This window comes from Cornus florida, unplaced genomic scaffold (assembly GCF_030987335.1).
Source record: "Cornus florida cultivar Cherokee Brave unplaced genomic scaffold, ASM3098733v1 CherokeeBrave_3.0.0_Hap2_Chr11, whole genome shotgun sequence".
NCBI classification, from domain to species: domain Eukaryota; kingdom Viridiplantae; phylum Streptophyta; class Magnoliopsida; order Cornales; family Cornaceae; genus Cornus; species Cornus florida.
In genome coordinates this window covers 92,652,854-92,668,371 of record NW_026775581.1, presented here as the reverse complement: position 1 = coordinate 92,668,371, position 15,518 = coordinate 92,652,854, and the positions used below count along the sequence as shown (strand labels likewise).

Sequence of the window (15,518 nt, the reverse complement as noted above, 5' to 3'; positions counted from 1 at the left end):
AATTATATCTTGCAAATCTTAACAAAGTTTCAATTGAAGAATTGACATGTTTGCATATATTCTTTATTTTGTTTTAAATCAAAATAAATTTTGTGAATGATTTACTTTATAAATTTGAGTTTTTGCTAGGTTACTACAAAATAATTTTAATATAGTTAAGATAATTAAAATTAATTTTAATTACGGTAAAATAAAGCTTACGTCGTCTTAGTATTTGCTAATGCCTCATTATTTAATGTACACACAAATAATGGGGAGAGTATTATGGTGTGGAATAATAGACTTTTATGATTTCTTTGAACATTTATAGTTGATAACTGCTTATTGGAAGATTAAAAAATAAATTACAAGATTTCACTTGGTGGTGAAAACTGAAAATTCACTGATTTCATTAGAGAGTAAATGTCTGTCATATTCTATTTTATTACTTTAAATAGTGATTTTTTTTATTTTTTTGTGCTTTTTGTTTAAATTTACTAGTAAAATAGTAGTAGAATTTTACAACAAGGGCAATAAAATGTTAAAAGTAAAATTATAGGGAAATTTGCATGACTAAGAAAGTACACCAGAGAGGGTTTGACTTTTGGTCCTGCAAAATTAGCCCAACTCAAAATGGAATGAGAGTTTTTTTTTTTTTTTTTTTTTTTTTTTAATTCAATTCGAGTAATAAAATCCAAATTGCTTATCAACTGTGTAACACCCCCATACCTTGTCCGTCAACCACGTATCATGAAAAGCCACGTGGTATTACCGATGATGGATAATAAAACCCGCACACCGTCCCTCCCTCCACAGCCGTTCTCCTCCTCTATCGTCCCGCTCATCATCCTCTCACTGTTTCTCACTCTAGAAAACTGTTAAACACACTCTACCTTCATAACACACATAGTCACACAGTAAAGTTTCACAGAGCTAATCAAATCCATTAATCTCAATGCGTTCCATCACCATTTGGCGGTTTTGATTTTGATTTCACAGTAATGGACGGTCTTGCTCTCACCACTATTACAATCAAACCCTCAATTGTTCGACCCGTTGTTTCTTCGTTTGAACCCAGAGCAAGAACTGCAAGAAACTACTTTTTTGTTGCTCGAAAACCCAAATTTCTCGTTTTCGCCTCCAAAGACGAACCTAAGCTCGATCAATGGGAGCTGATGGAGCTCAAGTTTGGCCGATTGATCGGCGAAGACCCCAAGCTCACCCTAGCCAAGGTTCCCTCTCTTTATATATATATATTTAATATACACATATTGTGTAGATAAATATGGGTTTGTAATGTTTGATTATATATGTGGGTGTGACGTGCCATTTGTGACTATATAGGTATATGATGTATTAATCCATCGCTGTTTTAAATATAGCTGATTTTTTTTTTTTTTTTTTTTTTTGGTAATATTCTGTTTGGTTGCTAATTGAACTGAGAAAAATGAATGTTACAATTTTCAATTTGAGTTATTCAAAGTTTGAAACCTGATAAAAGAAACAATTTTCAGTAATACCCCTCCCTCCCTCTCTCTCTTTCTATATATATACAAATGCATTATGTATCATAAAAGTGGGCGTGTTGTGTTTCATTATATATATATGTCAGTGTGTCATGTTTGATTATAGATATGTGGGTGAGTCATGTGTGATTGTATATGTATATTATGTAAATTTGTCTCAGTTTTCAATATACCCTATTTTTCTTAATAGTCCATTTAGTTGCTAAACGAAGTGAGATGAAGAAAATAGATGCAACATTCTTCAATTTTGAGTTGTTCATTGGCTAGAGCACCAAGGAAAGAAACATTCTCTCTCTCCATATATATACACACACACATATATTTATAAAAAATGTGGATGTGTCATGTTTGATTATATATGTGGGTCTGTCTCTGTCACGTGTGATTATATTGTACTCTGTCTTGCATGTCCGCGATTGAAGTGAGTGGAAGAGAATGAATGAAATATTTTTCAATTTTAAGTTATTGACAGTTGGGAACCTAAGAAAGGATGCCTCTGCTGATCTAATTCAAATATTTGGATTAGTAAAGGTTATAATTTTGAAATTTGGAAAGTAAACAATGTACAACATTAGGTTTAAAATTTTATTTTCTTACAATTTTCTATTGTTTATTTAGCAACCAATCAGATGGTATGTCATTGGTTTACTGCTTGTGGTTATTTATATTAGTTTGAATGTTTTATATTAAGCATTGGAATTCTTTGAATGCTTCAGATAATGGGTAGAAAATCGAATCCGGATTTGTCTTACCTGGAAATTGAGAAATCATTTAACAAGAAGAAGGGTAAAGCAGTAAATGAAGTAGAAGAGGTTCCATTTGATGGATCTATTCCCAAGGAAGGGCAGTCATCAAATTCACCAAATGATTTGAACTTAGTTCGGTCTGTGCCTAAGAGAGGAGTCAAAATTGAAGCTAACAATAGGCCAATTCCCAAGGAAGGACACTCATCAACTTCACCAAACGGGTTGAACTTAGTCCGGCCTGTGCCTAAGAGAGGAGTCAAATTTGAAGCTAACAATAGGCCAATAGTATCAAAGGATTCAAAGGTAAAGAAACCGAGCCAACCAGTAGGAAAGACGGTAGATAATACTAGAAGTAGCATTCCTAATGTTATTTTGCGGAAACCAAGTACATTTACTGATGATGATATTGGGACTGAGAAATCATCAAGGTTGAGAATAAAACCAAATTTGTCTTTTAGAATGGGGAAAGAACAGATGAAGGAAAGTTTTAGTGATGTTACATTATTAAAGAAGCCCGAACTGATAAGTAACAACTCAAGTGTTGATAATGACCAGGAGCCTTCTGGGGATGCCAAAGCCAAAGTTTATGAAGGTATTGAAGGGAATAATTTGAAAAGTCCATCTCTAGTTAATGAAACAACTAAAGATGTTACACTTGTAGACAAACCTGAACGATTAAATCTCGATTTGAAGATCAATCAAGAACAAGAATCTTCTGGTGATCTTATTGGGTCAAGCTGTGGTGATGATCTCAAAGAGAATAATTCGGAAGTTGTACACTCATCGGAAGTTAATTCAACAAGGATCAACTATGATGAATCACTGGAAGTTGGGGATGCTTCAGTCTCAGGGACCCTAAGCGGGAGGATCACTCTGCAACAGGTAATGTATTACATTGCAGATAAGTTTTCTGAAATTGGAACTTTGCAGTTTAATATTGTCCTTGTTTGTTCAAGGATTACAGCCACTTGAGCAGAGTGATATGCTGTTTGCTGAGAAAAGAACTTCCGATAATGAACCTTCAGAGGCAATACTATTGGATTCTAATATCACACTCTCCGTGGAAGCTGCATTGCAAGGGAAACCCATGAGGTGGGCCAACTTCTCTTAACTTGTATATTTTTTGTTCTATTGCTTCTAGGTTTGGTTGTTTAATTGGTTGTTATGTTATAGATTAGATCAATCTGTAAAGGGAGCTTCCAATTTTATTAGAGAGGAGCCTGTTACTGTGAATCCTGAAACTTATGGCAATGCTGTTGAGCTTGACAATATCCTCGCAACGTCACCCATAAAGGTCTGATTAATTTATTTCTAGTCCCTTGTATGGTTGAGCGATATAATAGGATGGTCTGAATTTCGTGTTGAAACTGTAGGAACATGAAGATACTGATTGGACAAGAGCTGAAGATCTGTTTGAGAGAGGAGGAAGAGAAGAAGTGGAACTGATAAGCTCAAGTACCAGAGGATTTGTTGTGAGTACTAGTTATTAGTTAAACAGGCTTAGATGCACGCTCTCTCTTCCTATGCTTTATTGAAATTTTAATTTTGATCTTATTTATCTAAATTTCTTCTCATATTTACAGGTATCTTTTGGCTCTTTGATAGGATTTTTACCATATCGTAAGCTCGCTGCCAGGTGGAAGTTCTTAGCTTTTGAGTCTTGGTTGAGAAGAAAAGGCTTAGACCCCTCTATGTACAAGCAAAATTTAGGCATTATTGGCAGCTCTGAGGTTGCGAACAAGGCTTCTACTCTTGATTCAAGCCTAATTCCCGAAACTGATCAAAAAGTTGAGACAGAAATTTCACCGGACATGAAATTGGAAGATCTTCTTAGGATTTATGACCTAGAAAAACTGAAATTCTTGTCATCCTTCGTTGGTCAGGTTTGAATATCTTGATTTTGATACAATAATTTTTATCAGTTTAATAAAAAATATTAATAACTCTTTTGGTTGCAGAAAATGAAGGTGAATGTGGTGTTGGTTGATAGAAAGTCTAGAAGGCTAATACTTTCTATGAAGCCGAAGGAAAAAGAAGAATCAGTTGAGAAAAAGCGAAGTCTTATGGTAGGAAACTGTTTTCCATGTTATACTTATCTTTAAATGCTTATTGATTGCTCTTCATGGTGAAACATCTATAATTTCGGCTTAAGCAACAAATTTCATTTCTCTAGCTACCAAAAAAAAGTAAGAAACATAATTCATTTCTGTGATCAAATTTAAAGGGTTCAATGTTTAGTTTTAGCAACACTGATGAAATCTGTCTACTTTGTATGAAGAGTAGAGGAAAGGCATAGCATCTTTTGAACATATTGGATGATTTTATCTACAATTTAGATATACATAGAGGTAATATCCATAAAGGTAGAGTTTTCTGGTTGAAGCAATATTGAATCTCATATTCATTAATAAAATGCTTACAAAAACAAGCAGCAAAAAAAGCCCATTTCCAACTACTTGGGGTCAGCTACATCTTTTCTCCACTCTTCGTAGATTACATGCTTGTTAAGTCAAATTTAAATCAATATATCGATTTTAGTACTATTTGCAGTTTGCTTACTTTCTTTTCCCAGGGCTAGTAGAGTTCATTTTTTCCCAAGAATCAAAGATTCAATCTTTTTTTTATCACCCCCATAATATTTATAATATACTAAAATTAATTTCTGAAATAAAAGCACAGCCTTTTTTGGTACTTATACAATATTATCACGAGGTTTTCTCATATTCTAGATAACAAAATTTCATAATTTTTTTTTTCGAAGTTACTTGTCCATTTAAGATAACAAATTAATGGTTTAAAGCTTTTCTTTCTTTTTCTTTTTCTGTATTTTCTTTTGGGTGCAGGCCAAACTTAGCATTGGGGATGTAGTAAAATGTTGCATCAAAAAGATTACTTACTTTGGTATTTTTGTTGAGGTATATCAGCAGTTTGCTTCTAATTTTACTTAGAAAACGGGCATATAAATAGAGAGTTTTGATCTCATGGTAAGAGCTCCTTAAATAAAGAGCTGTGAATCCCATAAATACTTCAAAATGATTAGCTTCCTCCTTTATGAGATCTTCTATTTCATGGATTCACAGCTTCTTGTTGTGGAACCAATACCATGAGATCATCACTACATCAGCAGATTATTGTTTATCACATTTGACCTAAATATCCTAATTTAGGTTGAAGGAGTACCTGCTCTGATTCACCAGACGGAAGTTTCATGGGATGCCACTTTGGATCTTGCATCATATTTCAAAATTGGTCAGGTATTTGAGTTAGTAGCGTATTACTATGTATAACAACAGCAATTGTTTTTCTACAACACTGACATTGTCCTCAACAATTACGACGAATTTGACCAGGTAAAAGCTATAGACATGTGTCTGTTATATATTGGATGTGTCCACGATTTAAAAATAGAAGATCTCAATTTCAAACGCATGACTGTCTTGGACATTGGATGAGATTTTCTTTTAGTATGGAAAAAGTTATAGTCGTAAGAGAAAATCACATCAAAGGTTTTATCCAAGGAGTACATGCGAGAGTAATTATGTATGTATACATATCTACACATACATCTCCACATACAGTCACAAAAAAGGTCATATTGTTGCTATGCCTTTCTTTATGTGGCAAGAATGATTTTGATTATAAATTTATGGTTATAGATTTCATGACACTCAGAAAAATATTATATATACTTATCATGAATTAACGTGGTGTATAAAATATTTTTTTATATAACAATGTTTATTTTATTACCAAGTTTTTGCATGTCCATTATCTATTTTATTAAGATTGGTAAAGTCGAATCATGTCCCATTTCCGTGTCCTTACTTCAGAACTAAATTTTGTCCAAGTTCTTAAGAAAAGATCTTTTGGTTGCAGATTGTGGAGGCAAAAGTTCACCAATTGGATTTTTCACTTGAACGCATTTTCCTATCACTAAAGGACATAACGGTAACTTATGTCTACTTCTCTTAATATTTAAATTCCTTTTGTAGATTTAAGGAATTTTTTTAATGTTATCGAGATGCTGTATGTTGTATTTATCTTTTTCTCTGCAGCCAGATCCACTAAATGAGGCCCTGGAAGCTGTAATTGGTGATAATGATTTCTTATTTGGGAGATTAGAAGCAGCCCAAGCAGATACTGAGGTTTCTGTTTTGACCCTATGAGCAGGATAATATTTTTCCTTTTGTAGCACCTTGGTTGTATAAACATGCGTCTGCTTGTTTGGTTTAATAGAGGAAAGGAGGAAAAGCTTGTTTCATAAATTTGCCGTTATACGATTACATTATGCTGCGTTTGGTGTGCAAGAATGGAATGGAATGCCCATTCCATCCATTCCTTTGATTGTTATGCAATTTAAAGTGGGAATGGCCATTCCATTAAAAGTAACTTGGTAAAATTGGCGTACTAAATTTGAGAGCCTGACTATCATTATATACAAGAGGAAAATTACAAATATGGAAAAGAGAATAAAATCAAATCTAAATAAAGAGAATAAAATCAAATCAGAATAAAAATAAAATTCCTAAACATTAGCCTATAATGAAGACCCAATAAATCTGCCACAATCATTGAGTCAACTTATAGATATGATTTCCAACATTCCCCCTCAAGCTGGAGCAAATATGTTGACCAAGCCCAGCTTGACTATAGAAGACTGGAGAAGAGAAGGCCCAACAGACTTTGTGAACACATCTGTAGTCTGTTCTGAAGAGGGAATAAAAACAGGATTAATGATATCTGATCGAACCTTCTCTCGAATAAAGTGAATGTCTACCTCAATATGTTTCGACCTTTCATGTAAAACAGAATCGGAAGCAAGCATAATGGCTTATTTATTGTCACAAAACAGCCTCGAAAAACCTTTTTCTACAACACCCAACTCTCCCAAAATTGATTGAAGCCAAAGGAGCTCACAAGTACCTTGAGCCATAGCTCGGTATTCAGCTTCAGCAGAGGATCTGGAGACAACAACTTGCTTCTTACTCTTCCATGATATGAGATGATTACCATAGAAAGTACAGAAGCCAGAAGTAGAACGTCTATCTGTCTTACATCCAGCATAGTCTGCATCAGTAAAGCATGAGAGTCCAGACTGATTTCCTGAGGCATAGAACAGACCAAGACCAGGGCACGACTTAAGATACCTCAAAATATGGTGGACTGCATCCATATGAGCTGAGTGAGGGGCATGCATGAATTGACTAACCACACTAACAGCAAATGTCAAATCGGGCCTTGTGTTAGTCAAGTAGATAAGACGACCTACTAACGTCGATATATGGATGGATCTGGAAGTAATTCCCCCGACTCAACAAAGAGTTTGAGATTGGGGTCCATAAGAGTAGAAGCAGGTCGACACCCAAGCATGCTAGTATCTTGAAGAAGATCCAAAATATATTTCCTTTGAGATAAAGAAATTCCACGACGGGATCTAACAACCTCAATTCTAAGAAAATATCGAAGAGGACCTAAGTCCTTCACATCAAAGGACTTTTTGAAGATGAAGTTTCGCCTGAGCAATCCCTAAAGCATCATCACCTGTGATAATGATATCATCCACATATACTAATAACATACTGCAGCGACCATCATAGCGACGTCGAATAAAGCAAGTATGGTCTAAGTGGCAGCGCACAAAGCCCATGGATAGAACAACATCGCTAAAACGACTAAACCAAGCTCTAGGAGATTGCTTCAGACCATAAAGAGACTTCCGCAGCCGACAGACTTTCCCAGCATACTCCCCTTCAACCCAAAATCCAGGGGTTGGATCCATATATATAGTCTCAAGTAAGTCTCTATTAAGAAATGCATTCTTGACATCTAACTGATGCAAAGGTCAAAAATAGGCCGCAGACAAGGAGATAAGAAGTCGCACAGACGTCAACTTTATCACAGGAGCAAAGGTAGCACCAAAGTCTTTGCCCAAAATCTGAGTAAAGTCTTTTGCCACCAACCGAGCCTTATACCGATCAATAGAACCATCGGCTAAGTACCTCACATTACAGACCCATTTGCAGCCAACCGTTTTCTCCCCAGCAGGTAAAGCAACATGTTCCCATGTATTATTATGTTGTAAAGCATCCATTTCTATTGTCATGGCAGACACCCAATTGGGATCCTGGAGAGCCTCTGACACTGATTGAGGAATAACGGTCCCAATCTTGTTCTGGAAGGATTTATATGCACCTGAAAGACCATCATAGGAGACATACTCGGAAATAGGGTGGTTAGTGTTACAAGAGAAACCATACCAATTAGGAGGGTGACGATCACGGGTAGGATAACGAGAGGTATGCTCAAGAATGGTAGGAGCCATAGGAGAAGGAGAGTTACCTGGACCTGGTTCTGAAGATGATTCTGGCAGGGGAGGTTGATTGCGATGGCGACGAGAGTAGACATGCAAAGGTGGAGGGGAACCCTGCATGGATGGAGAAGGAGGTTCCAGAACAGTGTGATTTTCAAAGAGAGGAACAGGACGGGCAATAGGAGAAATCTCCTTCTCCAGACCACAAGAGAGAGAATCCTGTACCACATAATTAGTACTATAAAAAGGAACAGTTTCATGAAATGTCACATCAAGAGAATGATACATATGTTTGGCCACAGGATCATAACAACGATAGCCCTTTGACATAGCAGAATACCCCAAGAAAATACACTTAATTGATTTAGCATCAAGTTTATAACGAGAAGGACTACGATTATGAACAAAACAAGTACAGCCAAAAACACAAGGCAGAAGGTGAAACAATGTATAATTAGGCTGGAGAATCTGAAATGGGGCCTTACCACCCAAAACTCGACTGGGAGTACGATTAATCAGAAAAGCAACTATAAGAACAGCCATGTGCCAATAGAATTTAGGCACATGCATACCACTCAGAAGACATCGGACCACAGACATAAGATGACGATTTTTGCGTTCAACCACGCCATTTTGCTCAGGAGTGTAGGGGCAAGTGAGTTGATGTAAAATCCCCTTTTTATTAAGTTCAGTCCGAAACTCATTTGAAACATATTCACGTCCATTATCAGAACGAATATTACGGACAACAGTGTTATACTGGGTTTTGATCATTTGAAGAAACTGGGTAAATAAAAAAAACACATTAGATTTCTTTTTCAATAAATAAACCCAAGTACAACGAGAATAATCATCAATAAATGTCACATAATATCGATGTCCAGAGAAAGCAGTAACTGGGGAAAGGCCCCAGACATCAGAATAAATAAGATCAAACATACTAGGAGCACGACTCATATGAGAAATATAGCTAGTTCTAGTATGTTTAGAAAGCTCACAAACTTCACATTGAAACTTATGGTTCTTACATGCTTTATTTAACGAAGGAAACAATAGACATAGATACTGAAAGTTTACATGCCCCAAACGTGCATGCCATAGACTAAAAATGCGAAAAGAAACATCATAAACACTAGAAGTAGGTAGGACAGAAGCTTGAAGACTCGTTCCTGGTGGTTCCCCAAAGTAGTAAAGCCCATCACGCTCATAACCCCTGCCAAAATTCCTCTTCGAACAAAGGTCCTGCAACAAACATTGATCTGGTAAGAATATAACTGCACATTGGAGGTTTTTTGCAAGTCGGCTAACAGATAAAAGGTTAAAGGCAAATTTAGGTACATGAAGGACAGATGAAAGGGTAATATCAGGAGACAAACAAATATCAACCTTACTGTGAATGTAAGATGTAGAGCCATTCGCAAGATACACAGATTGGGTAATAGGTATGACATTAGAAGAAAAAACTGATAACTCACCAGTTATGTGATCATTGGCCCCAGAATCCAGAACCTAAGTGGGCTACTTGGGCTTAACATGAAATGTAGTAGGAGTACCTGTAGCAATTGTGGGAGTGGGAGCAGCTGCAGGAGCACCGACTCTAGAAGCAAGGGAGCCAAGCTGGTCCTGGATCTGCCCAATTTGAGACTGAAGCTGGCTCAGTCCAGGAAATACAGTAGATCCACCAGTAGTAACAGGAGTCTCTGCAACAGCCGCAATACGAGAAGAACCAGTTCTATATAAACGGTTCCTAGAAATTTTTTGCTTCAGTTCAGGATGAAGTTTGAAGCAACGAGCCTTAACATGTCCAACCCTCCACAATGATGACAAATAATCTGACCTCCAGAAGCATGTGATCCAAAGTTGGCTACAAAAGCCATACTATCCTAAGCAGGCTCAGACACTAGTAGAGGAACAAGCGAGGGCTGAATTAAACGGTGCCTGTGTGCTTTACCATCAACAGTTGCAAAGGCTTCCAACAGGGATGGCATTGGTGATGCATTTAAGATCTGAGACTTTTGTGGTTCAAATTTTGGGCGTAATCCCATAAAAAACTGATAGGTATGCTGACGATCAAGACGTTTGACAAGAAGAGAGGCTGCCTTGGAAGGAAATTCACTAAGAGAATCATATTGAGTTAGTTCCTCTCAACGAGATCTCAAATACCCAAAGTAATCAGTTACAGACAAATTCAGGCCTTCCTGTTAGCAATATCTTGGTATAATTCAAAAATACGAGCATCATTCCTAGAATGAGCATACATTTGATTCAAAGCAGTCCACAAGTCATTCACAAAGTCATAAAACATGAATATATTATAAATGGGTTCCTCCATAGAATTAAACATCCATCCTAAAATGGTGCAATTGTCCATATCCCACTGAGCATATTTACGATCTTTAATATCTGGCATCTTTTCAGTACCCAAAATCCACCCTGATTTGCCTTTTCCACCCACATAGAGGCGAAGGGAACGAGCCCAGGATGCAAAATTACGGCCATTCAACAGCACACTAGTAACTCGTTGAGCCGGTGTGTGTTGCGCCGAAAAGAGAGTTTCTTTGTTATTACTTGATTCAGCTATAATATTAAATAGAATAATTCAACAAATCACTAATAATTTCAAATAAAGGAAGAATAAACCTGATTTTGATCAAACCAAGAAGCCGGAGACACGGCGGTCTGATTCGAAAATGCTGCCGAATATCCCGGCAGCCCCAAAAAATTACAAACACGTCTTCTGACCCTTAGTGTATGAAAAAGACTAAGGGAATACCCCTACAGGGGTCAAACCTAGAGGAGATTGGCTCCCCCTAGGATTGTCACAACAGATGCCTAAAGAAGAGAGAGGGTCTGTGAAGAAAAGGGAAAAAGAAATAGGGAAGGGGCTGTGACGAGATAGAGAGAAAGATCAAAAGAGGCGGTGAAAGAAAGAGAGAGGGGGGAGGCGTAGGTTTGAGGCTCTGATACCAAAAAGTAACTTGGTAAAATTGGCGTACTCAATTTGAGAGCCTAACTATCATTATATACAAGAGGAAAATTACAAATATAGAAAAGAGAATAAAATCAAATCTGAATAAAGAGAATAAAATAAAATTAGAATAAAAATAAAATCCCTAAACATTAGCTTATAATGAAGACCAAATAAATCTGCCACAATCATTGAGTCAACTTATAGATATGATTTCCAACACCATTGGAATGAAAATCCATTCCACAACTAAACCTTTGGGTAGAAAGGATATCTTGGTGTGGTGGACAAAATGTTTTTGGGGGGGTTTTGGTTCCTCCTCTCCTCCCACTTTTGGGTGGAAAGGATATCATGGGCTCGGAAGGGTTTTCCCTTCTCCTTTTACCAAACCCTGAAATTCCTATTGATTCCTCCCCTTTTGTTTGCCCTGCTTTTCTTATTTGCACTCTTCTCTTTTACCAAACTGACCATGACTAATTGTTTGTTTAGGAGCTTAGGAAAGAAAAGGATGAAAAGGACTGTGTCTATCTTAGAGAGGAAATGAGAAGAAAAATAAAAGAACTCCTTCCCTTTGTTGGGAGTTTTAGGAGGGAAAAATAAAGTAAAGGACAGTAACCTTCCATTCCTTGTATAGAGGTTAATAATAAGAAAAAGGTATATTCTAAGTTTTAGCGCTCCAGTTTATATAAATGATGCCAAATTGAAAGGAAAGAAGATAGGAGGGATGCAAGAAGTATCCCCAGGAAAAGGAATGGGCCTTTCCCTCTTATTACGTGGTTGAGTAGGAAGGAAATGAAGAAAGTAGGGGATATTGCACGATTTGACCATTATACCTTGGTTAGTTTGGAGGGGGAAAAAAAAAGGACCTAAGTACAAGGGTAAAGAAGCTAAAAGGAGAGGTAAGAGGGTTCCTTACTTTCCTCTGCCCACTTTTGGGAGGAAGCAACATGGTGGGTCTGGAGAAAGATGGAAGCCCCCTCCATTTCTTTCCAGAAGCCTTTCCCCTTTTTCCTAGCTAAGGAAATTTCCTCCTCCTCCTCCTTTGCCTACTCACTTATTCCCTCCATTCCTTCTGCTACCAAACACCCTGCAGCTGCAAGTGAAAAAAGGAGTGAAATTGAAAACGGCCAGATATAAAAAGGAAGGGTAAGACAGGCTTTTCCTAACTCACTTTTCTTCCATTTCATTTTCTCCCTCTTTTTGGAGGAAGCACAAGTGGGACTGGAGGAGATTCTTCATCCCTCCATTTCCTTTTGTCTCTCCTTGGCTTAAAACTCCCAAATGTGGAATGACCAACATCCTCTCCCTTCCCTCTCTTATCCTGTTCTTCCTCCATAATCTTTCATTTAAATGAGGTTGAAGGTTTTGTTAGTAGACGTGTGATGATATTGGTTTATTCTGGTAAATTATTTAGATGCATTTGTACATTTCTCAAATTGTTGCGTTAGGGCTTCTGGCTCGTTTTTGTGGAGGGAAATGGGTTTTAAATTGTTTTGGTACGGTATAAATTTCATGTACTTTAAACCAAGTTGAAATGGCATTTTGGGGAACTCAATTGGAGGTCGCATCTAACCAGAGAAATTTGGATGAGTTGATTCCTTTTGTGGAGGACTTTTTTCTTTAATACGTGGTGCATTATCAAATTGGGGCTCAATTTCATTCTATGTGCTTGTATATGTGTCAGTATGGTGAAATCCTCACATTTTGGATTTGATATTCGACAGTGGACAGAAGTGGAGTCTCTTATTGAAGAACTACAGCAGTTTGAAGGGATCCAATCTGTATCAAAAGGCCATCTTTTCTTGAGCCCTGGTTTGGCTCCAACTTTTCAGGTACATGCACTCTGATTCTAGATTCAACTAAGAGGATGTTGGAGTTTTTACAAGCATTTTGTCAAACTTGCTAGCATTCTGTTGTATAGAGCGATGACACTCTTTCTTACCATTTATTTTAGGGAAAGAATTAGAAATGTCTTAAATGGAAAGTAAATCATGTGCATTACACATATGATGCTGGGCATGGAGTTGATTCTGTCATTTGACTAACTGTCTTTTGGAATTTCATGTTGCTAATTAAACAAATTCGATGATCACATCATGTTTCTATAACTTTGTTGGTAATATTGGAAATGTAAGTTTTTACTTTCGTAAAATCAATTTGGTTCTAACCCTAGTTCTTTTAAATTTTCACTTTTACATGTTCTTTCTCAAATACCGGTTGGAGTTGTGGGATTTAAACTTTGTATTTTTCATTTACCATTAATGTTCACTGTTGAACATTTTAGTACATGCTACCCTTTGGTTTGGAACCTCTTATGTTACCTGTTCATGTGGGTTGAAGAAAATGTGGAGAGAACAATGATTGTTGATCTTTTCCCTTTTTATGCTAAACTTAAGTAATATTCTATTTTATAGCTCACATAGAATGGTGTGCGTTCCTTGTCAGACTCAAGTTAAACTGCTTCTAATCAATCTTCTGGCAGGTTTACATGGTATCCATGTTTGAAGATCAATACAAGTTACTTGCTCGATCAGGAAACAGAGCACAAGAGGTAAAAGTTTAAGAATCCTACTAGCTTTGGCCTGAATTTCCTTAACTGAGTTATAATAGCTCTTGTACGTGGTTGAGATGTTCAGTGATAACTGATCATCCTAATGAATACAGTAATTAAATTAGCTAAGTTATTGAGCCTCAATATGATTTGAATAATTATTCTGCTAGTCTGTTCCATGTGTTATTTTCACTCAAGATGTTACTGTGTATATACATTGTTATGCTTGAGCCCTCAACTTTTACCTCTTTAGAAGTTATTCAAATTGAAGCTGGTCTTAAATGAAACCATTTATGATTTAATGTAATACTTGCAGTTTATAATTTTTTTTTTTGCGTTTTTGATTTGTTTAAGTAATGCTCACTGTATTTTTTAGTGGCTTGATTGCAGTTAGTGTCTGACTTTCTGTCTCAGATAGAACTTACTAGTATGCATTTTATGATATTGTTGGCCACAATTTTTAGAAAGAAATGCACCCATCATTTGGGGGATGGACTTTTCCATTGTTTTTCTTTTTTCATAGCAAGGGTTCTTCTCAGTGTGTGTGTGTGTATTGGGTGGGCTTATTTTTTGATCTTCATGGTTTTGGTAGTCATTGTAGATTTCTTAATTACAATGAATCTGGAAAAGAATCTAATGAATGCTAATGTATGCATCATTTTCACAGGTTATAGTTCAAACATCTTTGGATAAAGAAGAGATGAAGTCTGCAATTCTAACATGCACCAACAGAGTTTGATAACTGTCTTTACTCGGTTTTTGTCTATGTCCTTCATGCACCTAATTGACTGAGTTGGATGGTGATCCATGTTGCAGTCTTGAGACTGCAGGTCTGATCTTGACAGACCACTTTGGAAAGAGAGATTCTTCTTCGTTTTCTTCTATACATAAATTATCTTTTCATTTCAGTCAGAAACTTACACAAAATTGTTTATATTGTTGGCGAAACTTCCTACGACGTAACTATGAATTGTTTCATATCTTTGGTAGTTGTATAATTATAAAAACAGTTTGATTGATGAATGCCATTTTAATTTTGAGTCTTTCAACTACTGGATGGATTTTCGGGTGTGATTTGTTGATTTTTGACTGAGATAGTTGGGATACTTTGACGGTTATTATTGGTGTTGCAATTCATTAGCAGAATGGGAATGCGCTTACTAACCTGGGAGTGGGCATATTTGTGTACCAATTATACCCCTTGGAGTTTTCCCATCAGCTCCCTGTACTTACTGTGAGGGACATCAGCTTTGAAATGCATGTTACCCAACTAGAAGATTTATGAGAACCCATCTCTATTGAATGTTTCTTAAAAGATGTCATGTATGTCTTGTTTAATTTAGAAGTTCTATATGTGGTATTGCTTGATAGTCAAATCTAAAGTGAATTTTATCACCGAAGAGCTCAATGGTTGGCCACTTGGTGTATCAATTTGCAT

At 36.5% G+C, this 15,518-nt stretch overlaps 1 protein-coding gene across 1 annotated transcript; it reads left to right on the top strand.

Moving 5' to 3' along the window:
- The first annotated feature begins 770 nt into the window (after nucleotides 1–770).
- LOC132286629 (uncharacterized) lies at nucleotides 771–15,132 on the top strand. Its single transcript, XM_059788990.1, has 14 exons — nucleotides 771–1,211; nucleotides 2,222–3,133; nucleotides 3,216–3,343; nucleotides 3,425–3,545; nucleotides 3,625–3,723; nucleotides 3,835–4,134; nucleotides 4,210–4,317; nucleotides 5,095–5,166; nucleotides 5,419–5,505; nucleotides 6,128–6,199; nucleotides 6,307–6,396; nucleotides 13,254–13,361; nucleotides 14,012–14,080; nucleotides 14,748–15,132. The coding sequence occupies exons 1-14, from the start codon at nucleotides 981–983 to the stop codon at nucleotides 14,817–14,819; spliced, it is 2,469 nt and encodes an 822-aa protein (XP_059644973.1). The 5' UTR covers nucleotides 771–980; the 3' UTR covers nucleotides 14,820–15,132.
- Nucleotides 15,133–15,518: the final 386 nt, after the last annotated feature.

Coding starts and splice junctions, on each gene's coding strand:
- LOC132286629 (XM_059788990.1), top strand. CDS start 981: ATGGACGGTCTTGCTCTCACCACTATTACAATCAAACCCTCAATTGTT. Junction 3,546..3,624: donor TCGCAACGTCACCCATAAAG/GTCTGATTAATT, acceptor TTGAAACTGTAG/GAACATGAAGATACTGATTG. Junction 5,506..6,127: donor CATATTTCAAAATTGGTCAG/GTATTTGAGTTA, acceptor TTTTGGTTGCAG/ATTGTGGAGGCAAAAGTTCA.